General features: G+C 45.4%; 1 protein-coding gene across 4 annotated transcripts in view; it reads right to left on the bottom strand.

Annotated features, from left to right (window-relative positions):
* Positions 1–16,441, bottom strand: part of POLR3B (RNA polymerase III subunit B) — a 130,774-nt gene that overhangs the window by 108,320 nt on the left and 6,013 nt on the right. For all 4 annotated transcript variants that reach the window (XM_019489314.2, XM_014608300.3, XM_059726433.1 and 1 more), the window contains 4 exons: positions 7,216–7,272; positions 7,068–7,132; positions 6,569–6,644; positions 288–388 (listed from right to left, as the gene is read on the bottom strand). In XM_019489314.2, the coding sequence (XP_019344859.1) occupies positions 288–388; positions 6,569–6,644; positions 7,068–7,120 (230 nt within the window). In that variant the 5' untranslated portion in view covers positions 7,121–7,132; positions 7,216–7,272. The remainder of the gene's footprint in view (positions 1–287; positions 389–6,568; positions 6,645–7,067; positions 7,133–7,215; positions 7,273–16,441) is intronic.

Below are 16,441 nucleotides of genomic sequence, written 5' to 3' on the forward strand. Positions count from 1 at the left end.
TATTTTGAATATTTCCTCTTTCTAGCTAAAGATTAATCCACTTTGGAGAAAGACCCAAATTAAAGCTTCAAAAAGCCTCGACCAAAACACAAAACAAAACAAACCTTACAAAAATCTCAACGCAAAATATCCTCTGCTGTTATTCAATAAGTTCTACTTACAAGCTTACTTATTTTTTTATTTATCTACCTTTAAAAGAGAAAGCAAGAATTATGGTAAGTTTTCCACTAAACAGAACTAACAGCGAACAAAAATTAATGCTAGCACCTCGAGAATCAACATCTTACCTGCCAATGGGTAATGCATTGCGAATAATCCTCTGACTGCCTCTTGTGTATTCAATGTCCACTGTTATTGGGGCAGAGTAGGTCATATCTCTCAGGCGACACTTAAAAGATAAACAGCCATATAATTAGATGCTTCTTACCCTTACTTGCAAGTGGAGATTCTGCAATCAACTTTGCGTTCAAAATGCAGGGTTTTGGCTATTCTCTATACACAATATTTCGACTTCAAAGAGCACCCTACCATAGAGGTCTTTGCCACAGATACCAGACTGGCCTTACTATGAGGGTTTCTCATCTCTTTAGATCTCCACATGCAAGTTCCTTAGATCAACCAGTCTTGCATTAGGAAATACGCAAATGCCTATAGAATTTACTTGCATTCACAGACAACTTCAAAACATCAAATGGCATCTCTCTAGCAACAAGTTACTTAACTTTGATTCTCAAAGGCACCAGGCCTTGCAATAGACCCAGATGTCAACTATGTCCCTGCATCAACACAGACCACATCATAACTGGACCAAATAAACACAGATTGTTACATCTGAGGTTCATTCATGTGCCCCTTTACCAATGTCATATATGCCATCACCTGCTGGCAGTGCGCCTCCATTGTTTCCATTGGAAAGACATGGTGATCCTTACATGACAGAATGAATGGACACTGATCTGACATCAAGTCTAGAAGTACATAAAAACCTGTGGCAAAACACTTCAACCTCTCTGTACATTCCCTTTCTGACCTCAAAATAGCTGTTCTTAAACAATGGAATTTTAAAAATGGGCCTGAACAGGAAGTTATGGAACAAGAAATCATCCACAGACTGAACTGTGTTAAGTATGGTCTGAGACTACATATTCTTATCCCATTATCTGGATTAGCTTTAATGTCTCTATGGGTTTATTGCTTTTTTGTTCTCTCCAACCCCCTCTCCCTCTGTTAGCACTGCCCTTCCCCGAGTTTCATATTTACTTTTGTTTGATAGCCTGCTCTCTGCATGTCTTTCACAGCATTGATAAAGTGAGCTACTGCTAACAAAAGCTTATGCATCTCCAAATCAGTTAGTCCATAAAGGTGCATCTCTACCCTGCCTTCAAAGTTACTGATTAAAGGTAACTTATAACTTCAATCCTCAGCATGTTCTTTTAACTGAGGAAAGCGATTCTTGGGATATTTGGGTATTAGGGAAAAGGTTTTAAAGATTTACAAAGATATAATAAACATACTGGATGAAAGACAGGTTTATGGTGGAAGAAAGACAGTCCTGCAGGTTGAAGACATGACCATATATGAAACATGCTTGAAGGGTCATTGCACATTATAGCTCTCTTTTGCCCCCCTTCATGGTAAATACATCTCTCAAAACAAGTTCATCCACACCTGCAGTTTGAGGTGCAATTAGGAGAAAGTTCATTGGCTCATCTTCAGTTCTAATTCAATCTAGCAGTTGGAAAACTACAGAAAGCAAACTAAATTTCCTAATGCTCTGTGTGAGCAGTCAGGGTACTTGCTATAAAATTATCATCCTGATTTGTAAATGCATGGAGGAAAGAAATATTTCTAATAATCATTCTATGCTACAAAAAAACCTCTCTCATCCTTACTTTTTCGTATTTAGAATCAAGTGAACACAGGCCTTACAGAGTAAGCTAACTCCTTGTTCTGATGCCAGTATGTGTGAGACATGTTTAAAAATGGTGCCTAAAATTAGGTTCCAAAATTCATAGGTAGACACCTAGAGTAAGTGGCCTCTTTTGCCGGGATGAGGAAGGCCTAGCAATTCTCAGAATCTGTTGAAGATGCTGAACACTCAAATCTGACCATGTCAGGTCCCACAGAGTAGGCTTTTTAAAAGAAAGTTGGAGGCTAATGGCAAAAGTCCTGCTATAATTTAATGGAGCCACTGAGATATTTGCAAAAAAATCCTACCTTACATGGAGACAAAGCAGGTTGGATTTTTTCAAATGTTAGTCTTCATATTTTACAATGTTTTAAAGAAGTATAGCTTTAGGTGAACAATATGCACCTCTGAAGTTATACACACAGCCTTCCTGCTCCCCCCCACCCACACAAATCAGGACAGTGGGGGTTTACTACAGGGCAACCAACCAGGGGGAAGAGCTGGACTGGGAATTCTCAGGTCAGCTCGCGGAGGCAGTTAAGTCGAGGGGTATGGTCATCATGGGTGACCTAAACTATCTGGACATCTGCCGGGAAGAGCAGTCAGCCAGGTCTGATCGCTCATGTAGGTTCCTAGCCGAGTTACAGGACCTCCATCTAACCCAGGAGGTGCACAGTCCCACCAGGGGAAATGCCTTGTTGGACCTGGTCCTGGCCACAGGAGACAACCTGGTGAGTGGACTGCAGTTTCTCAACCACCTGGGCGATAGCAATCCTCACCTACTGGAATTCACCATCCAGCGCAGGGTGTCAAAGGCCTGCAGCAAGGCAACAGCCCTAGACTTCAGGAGGGCAGATTTCAATGAGGTAAGGAGACCAGTTGGGGAGGCACTGAGGTCCCAGAGGGGAGTGGAATTGGGAGTCCAAGAAGAGTGGTCATTCCTTAAGGAGGCAATCCTCCAAGCCCAAAGAGCGACAATCCCAACACAGATCAAAGTGGGCAAGAGTGCTCAAAAGCCCCCATGGCTCTCTAGAAGTATCCAGGAACATCTGAAAGCTAAAAAGGAGGCGTACACCCAATGGAAGGAAGGGGCCATCATCAAGGAGGATTATACCTGCATTGCTCAAGACTGTAGGGGGGCTGTAAGGAAGGTTAAGGCAGAGATGGAACTGGCACTAGCAACCCGGATCAAGGATAACAAGAAGTCCTTTTTTAAATACATAGGGGGTAAAAAGAACATACGGGGTAATGTAGGGCCTCTGCAGGACATGCTAGGAAATCTGGTGGTTACACCAGATGAAAAAGCTAACCTCTTTAACAATTTCTTTGCCTCCATTTTTTTGAGCAGAGACCAGGGTATCCCCTCAGCTGGGATCCCTGATGGACCCAGAGGAGGCGCTGCCAGGCCCAGGGTCAGTGACGACCTAGTCAGGGAACTTCTGGTGGAACAAGACATGTTCATATCAGCAGGTCCTGACGATTTCCACCCCAGAGTGCTGAGGGAATTAGTAGAGGTCATTGCGGAACCCCTGGCACAGCTTTACAAGCACTCATGGTGCTCTGGCGAGGTGCGAGAGGACTGGAAGAGGGCCAGCGCAGTCCCCATTTTCAAAAAAGGGAGGAAGGGGGACTCAGGAAACCACAGGCCCGTTAGTCTTACCTTGGCCCTAGGGAAGCTCTTTGAGAAAATTATCCAGGAGCACATTGGCAAGGGACCCGGGGGGGGCGGGGGGGGGTGCGGGAATCATGCTTAGGGGCAACCAACATGGGTTCATTCGAGGCAGGTCCTGTCAGACCAACCTGGTGGCCTTCTATGACTAGGCCACAAAATCCTTGGATGCAAGTGTCACAGTGGACATAGTCTTTCTGGACTTTTAGAAGGCCTTCAACACTGTCTCCCACCCCATTCTCATTAAGAAATTAGGCAACTGTGGCGTCGATACCTACAGTTCGATAGATTGCAAACTGGCTGGAAGGCTGCACCCAGAGAGTGGTGGTGGATGGGTCTCTTTTGATCTGGAGGGATGTGGGCAGTGGGGTCCCCCAGGGCTCGGTCCTGCACTGTTCAACATCTTCATCAGCGACTTGGACAAGGGGGTTAAAAGCACCTTGTTCAAATTCACAGATGACACTAAGATGTGGGGAGAAGTGGGCACGCTGAAGGAGAGAGACAGGCTACAGCTAGATCTGGACAGGTTACAGGGGTGGGCGAATGAGAACAGGATGGGTTTCAATATGGACAAGTGCGAGGTACTGCACCTGGGGAGGAACAACCAGCAGCATACTTACAGGCTGGGGAACTCCCTTCTAGTCAGCACAGAGGCAGAAAAGGATCTCGGAGTCACTACTGATCCCAAAATGAACATGGGCTGCCAATGTGGGGACACAGTCAGAAAGACTAACTGCACCTTGTCATGAATCCACAGATGCATCACTAGCAGGGCCAAGGAGGTGATCCTCCCCCTCTATGCAACACTGGTCAGGCCGCAGTTGGAGTACTGCATCCAGTTCTGGGCGCCGCACTTCAGGAGGGATGTGGCCAGCATCGAGAGGGTCCAGAGGAGGGCCACTCGCATGATCAGGGGGCAGCAAGGCAGGCCCTGCGAGCAGAGGCTACGGGACCTGAACCTGTTCAGCCTCCACAAGAGAAGGCTGAGAGGGGATCTGGTGGCATCTACAAACTGGCCAAGGGGGACCAGCAGGCTATGGGACTGCTATGGGGGCTGTTCCCCCGAGCCCTACTAGGAGTAACAAGGAATAACGGCCATAAGTTGACTGAGAGTAGATTCGGGCTTGACATCAGGAGGCACTACTTCACAGTCAGGGTAGCTAGGATCTGGAACCAACTTCCAAGGGAAGTGGTGCTCACTCCTACCCTGGGGGGTCTTCAAAAAGAGGCTGGATAATCACCTAGCCGGGGTCATTTGACCCCAGCATTCTTTCCTGCCCATGGCAGGGGGTCGGACTTGATGATCTACTTAGGTCCCTTCCGACCCTACCAACTATGAAACTATAATTCATGTCCTAAACTGTAATATTTTGGCTCCAATTATATAACTTGCTGCTGTTTTAGTTGACTGACTTAGTTAGGGTCTTTACACACAGGATTTGTATCAGGCTCTTCAAAAAACAATAAATGATACAGGATTGTCTGTTTATTTAGATACAGAGATTTAGCCACTAGATGGCTCTTCTGTGCGAGTACACAGGAAATCTCAAAAGCGGTATTTAAAGGTCAACAATGGAACATCATACATGTGCTCCAACAGAGGAAATGACACAAGAAGAAAATGAACTATGATAGAATGCTAAATGAATAAGCAGGTGGATAAGTAGTGCATGTAGACAGTCAAGATACCAGGGTTTAGATTCAGAGTTCAGATACTGTTCTAAGACAGATAAGGGAAGAATTATTTCACTTTGCTATTATTAAAGTCTACCTTTTCTCTGAACAGTTCCATCATCTTCATATATTCTGGAATACAAACCTGAACTCTAGAACAAGGACAGTCCTCAGGATGAGAGAGATGCCTTTTACAAAAAACTCATCCCAAAACCCTGAAAACACCCATTTGCATGTACTGAGTCATAACTAGAGAAACCTGCTACTTAAGTCACTGAACCTGTCTATACAGATCATGCTTCTTCACTCTCAACAAACTCAAGCTCCAGAAGAACCGCCATAGCACTTTGATCTACAAGACCGCATTTTGGTCTGGCAACCAATAAAATACACAGTCTCATCTTTGACTAGCTGGTATGAATAATTTATGTACATATTATAGCTAAAAAAAAAAAAAAAAGTTTCTTTTTTTGGGGGGGGGGAGTGTTGATTTTTAAGATTTTGAACAGTGGTGCTCAACACCTGCTCCTCAGCCTGCAGGCCAGATTCAGCCTATGCAGCTATGTCATCTGGCCAGTGGGGCTACCCAGAGGTCTGGAAATTTGGTGGCTGGGGAGCAGTGACAGTGGTAATTACTGCTCCTATGCCACCGCATTTCTGGACCCAGGTGGAGCCCCAAAGGCCAGATAATGTAGCCTTGCATGGTTGGATTTGAGCCAGCATCCAGAGTCTGGCTTGCAGACTGAACTCACAACACTCATCTGGCCAATAGAGCCAGAAGGTTGGGTGCCACTGTTCTAGGAATTGGCACATAAAAGACATTTAAAGAACATTAAGGATGGTCTCCTGTGATTAAGGTACTAGAGACTGGAACTCTTGAGTGCTGAGTTTCCCTCTGTGATGCTAAACAAGGCTAGCTTAGTGTATTAGAGGAGTGAATGAAATATTTCATGGGGAAAATACAATTCTAGCAATTCCCAAGTCATAACAGTTTGATCTTGCAACCTTGAAGTCCTCAAAATGTAGGTTTTTGTGCATAATATGAATACATATAATAAGTGGTCTGTGAAGCTATGAATCAAAAAACTATTTAAAAAAAAAAAAGTATATGAATTCAGGTTTCCAGTAATTTCATAACTACCATTGCTTACTCCCTGCCAAACCTCCCATATAATATACCTGATTATTAAAAGTTCCTCTCTTGAAAGCAAAGAAAAACTGGGGGGAAGCTACCTGTGTGCCCATGTGCGACAACTACCCACACATTTTCATGTGCTGCATATGAAATAAAATCCCCCACCTGGATTCTCTATTACCTCATGAGGAGACACAGGCCGTGTTACATTAAAGCTTTCTTCAACATCTGGGGTACCCACATAGATATTGAGATACCTGCAATACAAACATTATTAGGATCAATCATCAAGAAATTTGCTTGGTGAAACCGAGAAGAGCAGAATGATGACCAAAGATTGTTCAGTCAGTTAGAGCACCTTTCTTCCAAGGACTTGGACTATGCTTTATATGCAGTGATAAAAAATTAGGGGGACACATACAAAAATGAAAAAAAAATTTACCTCTGCACTAAAAGATCTACTTGCCTCTTAAATCACAAGAATTCACTAAACTACAGAAAAGCCCCATTACAGAAAGCATTTTACTACATGATTAACCATTTTGTTTAAATTAGGTAATTTAAGAAGTATAGTGTTGCCCTTTTCTAAACCAAATAAGCCACGTTAGAGCATCTCAGTTTATTTTTATTATGTAGGACACCTGTACTGCAAGCAATACAAAAGGCAGCCTCATGCTTACTTTAAGTACCACATGGGGTCAGCATCACTTATAACTTTCTCATTGGCTTTCATAATTTTCTTTATCTGCAAGAAAAAAGGAAAAAGGAATTGAGTTCATCACAGTTGTGTATATTCATGTCTCCTCCCTTTCCTCCAAGAAAGCATACCTCTACATTGATGAAGTAGTTGAACGAGTCTATGTGCTGCTTCACAAGTCCTTTCACCTAAAGAACAAGACAGGCATGTACAGCAGGATTAGCCTCAATAAAATTAGCCACAAAACCAATGAAAAAGTTTATATATAGACAACACACTCATAACAGTTTCTGGATCAACTGAAATTTGAAGTATTTTAACTGAAATTTTTTTGAAAACCCATAAGTCAACCAGCCTGATTCTCCACCGCCTTTTCCCCACAAGGTTTACATCAGTATAACTTGACTAATTTCAGCAGTCTACATTGTAATTTACTAAATATATAGCATAAAATGAAAATGAGCCTCTGAAATTCACATGGATGACTGGGAGAGTCACTGCATATTAACATATTTTGTCAGTCTGTCATTATGCTGGAAGCCTGGGATACTCATCCTACCTATGATATAGTGACAAGTCATCTAGGGAGGTAGAGGAACAGGCCACCTTCCTAGCAAGTGGTGTTCTCAGATTACATCAATTAAAAGGAGTAGAAGGGCATTCCAATGAGATGTGCAAGATTGAACAACAAAAAATTAAGACAGCGCATCTCAAAGATATTAGAGGTGGAAGAGGTACTAACACACAAGGATGCCAAAAGGTATGAAATGGATAGATCCTGAGCCCTACCCTTAGCAGGTGCATTAGATAACCCCAGACAGAAGTTCCTATTTTCTTGCCTTGCAGAAAGCAACACCTTGCCAGCCCTGACCTCAGTGACTTTTTTTGGTTGGTATGGAGGCAGGGCTAGAATCCATATTACTAACATGAACTTCCACCCAAGACATCAGTACACAGACACACATTCTGTGAGTGTCAGCCTAAAGTTTCACCAAAACATGTATGGAAGGTAAGAAAAAAATATTTTATATGTCATCCTTACAAGAAACTGCATCTCCATACTCTAAAGAAATAGCCCATCGTAGTCTAAAAAGAAAGCAGCTAAATTTTAAATCATGATTTAGAGAGAGGAAGGTACTCAGTGACTCAAAGGGACTATGATCCTAAGAGATGAAGGAGGACAAAATGAATGCCCTCAACAGGCTGTGGAAAGTCATAAAGAAGAGCAGGTGAATGAGAGGCCAAAGGGGCAAAAAACTATTAAGGCAATTCTAAATTGCACATGCAGATAAGGGAACCTAGTAAAAGTGACAGAGGGTGGTGAGAGGTGACAAAAGATGTCCTAGCCTCCTGTTGGCAATGAACCTGATATGGTGTTCCCCTCTCTCCTCGCCCCCAACTCTATGGGAGTCTAAAGTTTAAAGATGTATGCACTCGTAGAGGTAAGATTTGCAACAGTTTGAATGGCTAGTGATTAAGGCAAAAATTAGGATTTTGTTAGCAGCAGTCCTAAGAGAACTGCTAGCTTTGTTAATGGGCCAGGTCAAGAGGCAACACTTGGAAGTAAGAGATGCAAGAACATACATTACAGTGCAAAGTCTGGCTTTGAAAGGAAAGCTAAAAAATAAGTATTACACAGATCAGATAACATGGATTAAAACAACTTTTCTTAAATCAAAAACACTTACGTTTTGAAATACCCACAAGGTAGTCAGAAACTGGAAGATATAGAACTCAAAGATGGATACAAAACAGAAGGATTAAAAAGGAAGATGTCATAGAGATCACTCCCAGCATGACACAAATGGATAAAGACCAGGGATCCAGGTTTTCTGTTTGCCGTGGATAAAACACAGATTTTCTCCTTTAAAGGAGAAAAACCTGGGAAACTAGGTTTCCTCGCAGGCTGGCAGAGTTCCAGCCTGCAAGGGGCTGCTTGAGGCTAGGGGGAGTGGGACACAGGATGCAGGGGACACCATGTTCATGTGCACCTGCAAACATGCATGTGGCAGCCAGGTGAGCAGCTCTCACAGCTCCCTCCAGGCAAGTCTATGGGGAAGGGGAGGCAGGCACAGGCTACACATCAGGGGGCAGGGGGGCATGCCCCACTAGATTTCTGCACCCACAGCGGGGTGCAGACTGCAGCCAGGCCAGACCAGCTCCAGGCAGGAGCCACCTCCTCAGCCAAGCAGGTGGGACCTGGCACAGGAGAGAGCACTACACCACCATGGCCAAAGTGAGGCTCCCCTTATCTGCCCGGCAGCAGTTGGGGGGGGAAAATTTTGCGCTGACACCATAAAACTCACCTTGGTGGTCACGGCAATGTAGTGCTCCCTCTCGTGCCAGGTCCTGCCCGCTGGGCTGCAGAGGCAGCTCATGCCTGGAGCTGGTCCATCCCACCTACAGCCCCAGACATTACTGTGGGCACAGAAGTCTGAGGGGCACGTGCTCCCCCCCAAACATGTTGCCTGTACTGACACCCCTCACACACCCACACCCTTCCTCACACACTAGAGGGCTAGGGCCTGGGGCCAGGGGGTAGCAGATCAGAAGTAAGGGACACCAGCAAGGCTGGGAGGGGGGCGGGGGGAGAAAAATGAGTGGCACTGGCAGGGCCAGGGGGCTGTGGGTTGGCAATGAGGGGCAACAGCATGGGCAGGGCCAGGGCACCAGCATATCAGGGCTACTCAGCACCACAAAAGCAACTGGGGCGAGGCAAAGGGACGGACAGCTGCAGCTGGACTCCCATCCTGGTGAGTGAAGGGGGCTCGGGGAGCTCTGACTTTTCGTAATAAAAAAAAACCAAAATCAAACACCAAAATATATAGGTATTTAGAATTTATTTTATTATAATGTTTGAGGCACTGGTAGGCTTCCAAATTACTTTAAAATTGTAAATGCATCAATAAAACATTTTGTTCAACTGATACCTGCATAAATCATGGCATTTCATTTTAATTGCAAAAACATGTGGATTTGGGGGTTTTTAAAAATCAGAGAATTTGGGGGTGGTTTTAATCAGATATCTCTGATATCTCTCATAATTGGAGATATTGGTTGTAGCCATGCTGGTCTAAGGCAAAGGCAAACGAGCCTCTACTAACCAGGGATCCTGGTTTTCTTTAAAGGTACATGTTGGGTAGGCAAGGTTGACTCAGATCAGGGGTATCAAACATTCTTTCTTAAGAGAGAAGAAAGAGGCATACAGACAATGGAAGCTTGGGGCAGGCTCCCAAGGAGAACTATACAACAATGGCCTGCATTTATAGGGATCAGATTAGAAAAGCCAAGTCGGCAACTGAACTAAAATTAGCAACAGGAATCAAGGACAACAAGGAAGTCCTTCTTTAGGTACATAGGGAATAGGAGGAAAACAAATGGGAGTGTGAGGCCACTGCTCAACAACTCAGGACAACTGGTTACCAGCACTTTGGAGAAAAACTGAACTCCTGAATGACTACTTTGCTTCGGTCTTTCACCAGGCCAAGGGAAAAATCATGCCAGATAGGATACAGAATGGACAGGGTAGAAATGACCGCCTTCTGACTATTGCCGTAGAACTGGCATGTGATCAATTAAAGAAATTAGACTTATATAAAAGTCAGCAGGACTGGATGAACTTCATTGAAGACTGCTGAAGGAGCTGGCTAAAGTCACCACGGAACCTGGTGAAGCTCTTCCCTGAGGACTGGAAGAGGGCCAACATTGTGCCCATCTTCAAGAAGGGGAGGAGGGAGGACCCAGGTAACTATAGGCCAATTAGCCTAACTTCTATCCCAGGGAAAATCTTGGAAAATTCATTGAAGAGTCTACATACGATAGGCTTGCAGAAGGTAGGATTCTGAATGACAGCCATTTGTTGTGGGCAGGTCTTGTCTTACCAACCCCATCTCCTTTTACAATCAGGTAACTCACCACCTGGATAAGAGGGAGGAGGTTGACATTGTATACCTTGACTTCCAAAAAGCCTTTGATCTGGTATCCCACTATGTTCTCATGAGCAAATTGGAGGATTGCGAGCTTAACTGAGAGACAGTCAGGTGGGTAGGAAGCTGGCGGCGGGGTAGGACCCCGACCCAGGAAGTTCTAACGAACGGATCTGTGTTGTCTTGGTGAGAAACAGGCAGTGGTATCCTGCAAGGGTCGGTGCTTGCTCCAGTACTATTCAACATCTTCATCAATGATTTGAATGTGGGGGTGAAGAGCTCACTGGCCAAGTTCGCGGACAACACCAAGTTATGGGGAAGCGTGGTCACGCTTGAAAATAGGCTGCAGAAACAGGTGGACCTAGACAGGCTGGCAAGTTAGGCGGATCAGAACCAGATGAAGTTCAACGTTGAGAAATGTAAAGTGCTCCATCTGGGGACGAACAATCCCCTGTATATCTACAGGTTTGGAGACACCAACCTGACCAGCGCTACAAATGAAAGGGACCTGGGGGAAATAACAGACCACAGTATGAACATGAGCCGGCAGTGCAATGCTGTAGCCAACAGGGCTAATAATACTCTGGCATGCATCAAATTGATGCATCTCCAGCAAAACCAAGGATGTGATTCTTCCATTCTACTAGGCACTGGTGAGACCACAGCTGGAGTACTGCATCCAGTTCTGGGCACTGCACTTTAACAAGGATGTGGTAAAGCTTGAGAGAATCCAGAGAAGAGCCACCCACGTGATCAGAGACTTGCATGGCAAGCCATACGAGGAAGGCTGAGGGACCTGGGACTCTTGAGCCTAAAAAAGAGAAGGCTGAGAGGGGACTTGGTAGCAGCTTACCGCTACATCAGGGGTATACACTGAGGGCTCAGTGTGCAACTGTTCATCAGGGAACCCTTGGGGAAAACTAGGAGTAATGGTCACAAACTCCTTGAAGACTGTTTCAGGCTCAACATTAGGAAAAAACGTATTCACAGTTAGGGTGCCCAGACTGTAGAATAAGTTCCCTCCAGAGGTGGTGCAGTTGCCTACCCTAGAAATCTTCAAGAGACTGGATGGTCACCTTGCTGGGGTCACCTCACCCCACTTGTCTTTCCTGCTTGGTGCAGGGGGCTGGTCATGATGATCTTCCAAGGTCCCTTCCAGCCCTAGAATCTATGAAAACATATGGCCTGAAGGCCAGATTTGGCCCATAGAAGTGGGTCACCTGGTCCACAGGGTTTCTTGTAGGCTGGACCACCCACCTCTGTGGGTTGATTCAGTCAGCAAGGCTTGTTACCATTGCTGCCAGAGCCCCTACAGTTGTGGCATCTACCTCCACTATTTCAGCACAGCTTCAGAACCAGAACCAGGGTTTTAAGATCAGTAGCTGGGGAAAAGTTGGGGATAGGGAAGGAAGAGCAGCAGCAGCATTAAACTCCTGGGTTCCAGAGATGGGCTAAAACAATGGCTCCAGCAGCTGCCGGGATTAATGGCACCACTGCCACTCATAGGATATCCAGTCTGCAGGAAGTCCCAAGCTCTCTTACAAGAGTCCCCGTGGTTCAGATCTAGCCCACAGGACCCAAGTTGGACATCCCTGGCTTAAATGATACCTTGCATATAGCATTTAAAGCCAACAGAAATACATATATTCAATTCATTTTTATGCAAGTCTGCAAAGGCACATTTTTAAATGAACTGAATGCAGTAGGAAACTTGGAAGTTACTGAACTGGCTTAACAGTATTGGATTTAAGGCAAGAAATAAAACAAAAATAAGGCTACTGGGCAAAATTATTTCAGTCATGAAAAGATTTTAGAAAAGCAAATCACAGAAGCAAGGCAAGAATGAGTTATGTAATTTGTAAATAAATATCGATAAAGGTGTTTTTGGTAGGGTTGGAGGGCTATGGTAGTTGCGATAGAATCACAGAATTACTGAATCATAGAAAATTCAAGTCGGAAGGAACCTCAGGAGGTTATCTAGTCCAACCCCCTGCTCAAAACAGGACCATCCCCAACTATACTGTACCAGCCAACTATACTTTGTCTAGCCAGGTCTTAAAAACCTCCAAGGGTGGAGATTCCACCACCACCCTGGGTAACCTGTTCCAGTGCTTCACCACCCTCCTAATGAGAAAGTTTTTCCCAATATCTAACCTAAACTTCCCTTGCTGCAACTTGAGATGATTGGCCCTTGTTCTCTGATCTGCCACCATTTAGAACAGCCTATCTTTAGTCCAGGAAATGTGTAAAAAGCAGTGGTTTGGGGGTAACATCTTTTACTGGATGAACTGTATAGTTAGCAGAGGTGTTAGGCAAGCTTTTGGGTACGAAGTGCCCTACTTCATGTCTGGCTGGCAGACTTGTCAAAAATAGTTTCCAATACAGAAACTGCAATACACAACAGTTGTGCATTGAACTAAATGGCAGGACAAGGCTCTCACTGGGATTGTAGAGAGGCGGCAGCAAGGCACCAGACCGCCATGCGTAGACCCTGAGATGGTGCAGAGTCACTTGGAGGAACTGGATGCCTTTAAGTCGGCAGGCCCGGATGAGCTCCATCCGAGGGTACTGAAGGCACTGGCTGACGTCATTGCACGGACACTGGCGGGAATATTTGAACACTCGTGGCGCACGGGCCAGGTCCCGGATGACTGGAAAAGGGCCAATGTGGTCCCCATTTTCAAGAAGGGGAGGAAGGAGGACCCGGGCAACTATAGGCCAGTCAGTCAGTCTCACCTCCATCCTAGGCAAAGTCTTCGAAAAAATTATCAAGGCTCGCATTTGCGAGAGCCCGGCAGGGCAAATTATGCTGAGGGGAAACCAGCACGGGTTCGTAGCAGGTAGATCATGCCTGACTAATCTAGTCTCTTCTTATGGCCAGGTTACAAAATGCCTGGACACAGGAGTAGGGGTTGATGTCGTATACTTAGACTTCAGGAAGGCCTTCAATATGGTATCCCACCCCATACTGGTGAACAAGTTCAGAGGCTGTGACTTGGATGACTACACAGTCCGGTGGGTGGTGAATTGGCTGGAGGGTCGCACCCAGAGAGTCGTAGTGGATGGGTCGGTATCAACCTGGAAAGGTGTGGGCAGTGGGGTCCCGCAGGGCTCGGTCCTTGGACCGATACTCTTCAATGTCTTCATCAGTGACTTGGATGAGGGAGTGAAGTGTACTCTGTCCAAGTTTGTGGATGACACAAAACTGTGGGGAGAAGTGGACACGCCGGAGGGCAGGGAACAACTACAAGCAGACCTGGACAGGTTGGACATATGGGCAGAAAACAACAGAATCAATTCAACAAGGAGAAATGCAAAGTGCTGCACCTAGGGAGGAAAAATGTCCAGCATACCTACTGCCTAGGAAATGACCTGCTTGGTGGCACGGAAGCGGAAAGGGATCTTGGAGTCCTAGTGGACTCCAAGATGAACATGAGTCAGCAGTGTGACGAAGCCATCAGAAAAGCTAACGGCACTTTATCGTGCATCAGAAGATGCATGATGAACAGATCCAAGGAGGTGATACTTCCCCTTTATCGGGCGCTGGTCAGACCGCAGTTGGGATACTGCGTGCAGTTTTGGGCGCCACACTTCAAGAGGGATGTGGATAACCTGGAGAGGGTCCAGAGAAGGGCCACTTGTATGGTTAAGGGCTTGCAGGCCAAGCCCTATGAGGAGAGACTGGGGCACCTGGACCTCTTCAGCCTCCGCAAGAGCAGGTTGAGAGGCGACCTTGTGGCTGCCTATAAGTTCATCACGGGGGCACAGAAGGGAATTGGTGAGGTTTTATTCACCAAGGTGCCCCCGGGGGTTACAAGAAATAATGGCCACAAGCTAGCAGGGAGCAGATTTAGACTGGACATTAGGAAGAACTTCTTCACAGTTCGAGTGGCCAAGGTCTGGAACGGGCTCCCAAGGGAGGTGGTGAAGACCCCCAGGGTAGGGGAGAGCAAGAGGAGGTTAGATAAGCATCTAGCTGGGGTCATCTGAACCCAGCACTCTTTTCTGCCTATGCAGGGGGTTGGACTCGATGATCTATTGAGGTCCCTTCCGACCCTAGCATCTCTGAATCTATCACTATCAGCCTGTGTACAATTCATTGCAATAAGCAGTTCCACAACAAATGAGTCACAGAACTAGAAATAATGTAAGATGTATGCTGTTAGTATAAACCTGTCTGGGTCTCTGTTCTCATCTTGCTCCCACATGACCCCAACAGCTCTCCACCAGAAGCAGTCTCCACCGTTACAGCTTCAAGAGTTCCAATGATGACATTGATCATTCAAGCCTCTGAAAGTTGTTTGTGGGGTGGTTGAAGGAGATGTGAAGGAGTTATAAAAATATAGGAGATGTGTAACGAGTAGGCCTCTGTCACACCTTTACCGCTGGGCCACAATGTTATCAAGGCAAAACATGCTCCATAACTAACTTCTGAGCTTTACCCACTATACTTGACACTGACACAGACTCCACTGCTCCCTCTCAGGTGAGTACTTCCTATCAGAAAGGAAGGGAGTTAATACTACGAGGCTCGAAAGAGTCCCTATAAAAGTGAGACAGCCCTTTAGAAAGAGAAAAGGTGATGCTTCTATGGGAGTCCAGTGGGTTATGGTTTCCAAGAAAAAATTCCAAGACAAAATGCACAGAAAGTGTGTACAGAACTCAGATTTAGCTGACTGCATGCAATTAACTTAGGTTACCACCCCCATAGTACAGTTATTCTTGTCCTCCCTCCTAATCTTCCTGGCACAGCTGCTGTATCTTAATTTGCATCTTTAATTAGGACCTGATTTTTCAAACACCAGCATGAGTAGTGATGAAATTGAGATGCATGTAATGAGGTCAGTCACATTAAATGAGTTCCCTTTGGGACTGAGACCATATCTACCTACTAAGTGTTTATACAGAGCTTAGACCAACAGGCCTGGCTGATGTCTTTGGATGCCATTGAAATATATATTATAATATATATTAACATATTATATTTATGACATTGAAATATATATGTACCCATAGGGCACTCAGAGACACCAGCCAGGCTTGTTGGTCTGAGCTCTGTATAAATATATATTTGAAAATTTTGTTTAATAAATTCCTACTTCAGACTGGCTTAAAAACTGGCTGCTGACAAAGACATGCCTCTTTAAAGTTACTCAGAAAGTTTCACTCGTGTAAGGAGTTTGTTCGTGATGGGAGCAGGAATCTGGCAGACGGCAAAGCCTGCATGGTAGGTGTTAGAGTTGGAATCGTGGTCACTGCCTGCATCCTCCCCCTGTCTGCAGAGCCTCTGCCCCCCTGCCTACCCTCCATCCCCAGCCTTACTGCAGCCCAGGGGTGAAGAGCGCCCAAAAAGTTGGACGACTTACCAGTTAGAGTGTACACATGGAAAACAGTAACAAATTTATACACTTTCCATGTCTAGACTAACTGG

The sequence above is a fragment of the Alligator mississippiensis genome, chromosome 4 (genome assembly GCF_030867095.1).
Source record: "Alligator mississippiensis isolate rAllMis1 chromosome 4, rAllMis1, whole genome shotgun sequence".
NCBI classification, from domain to species: Eukaryota; Metazoa; Chordata; order Crocodylia; family Alligatoridae; genus Alligator; species Alligator mississippiensis.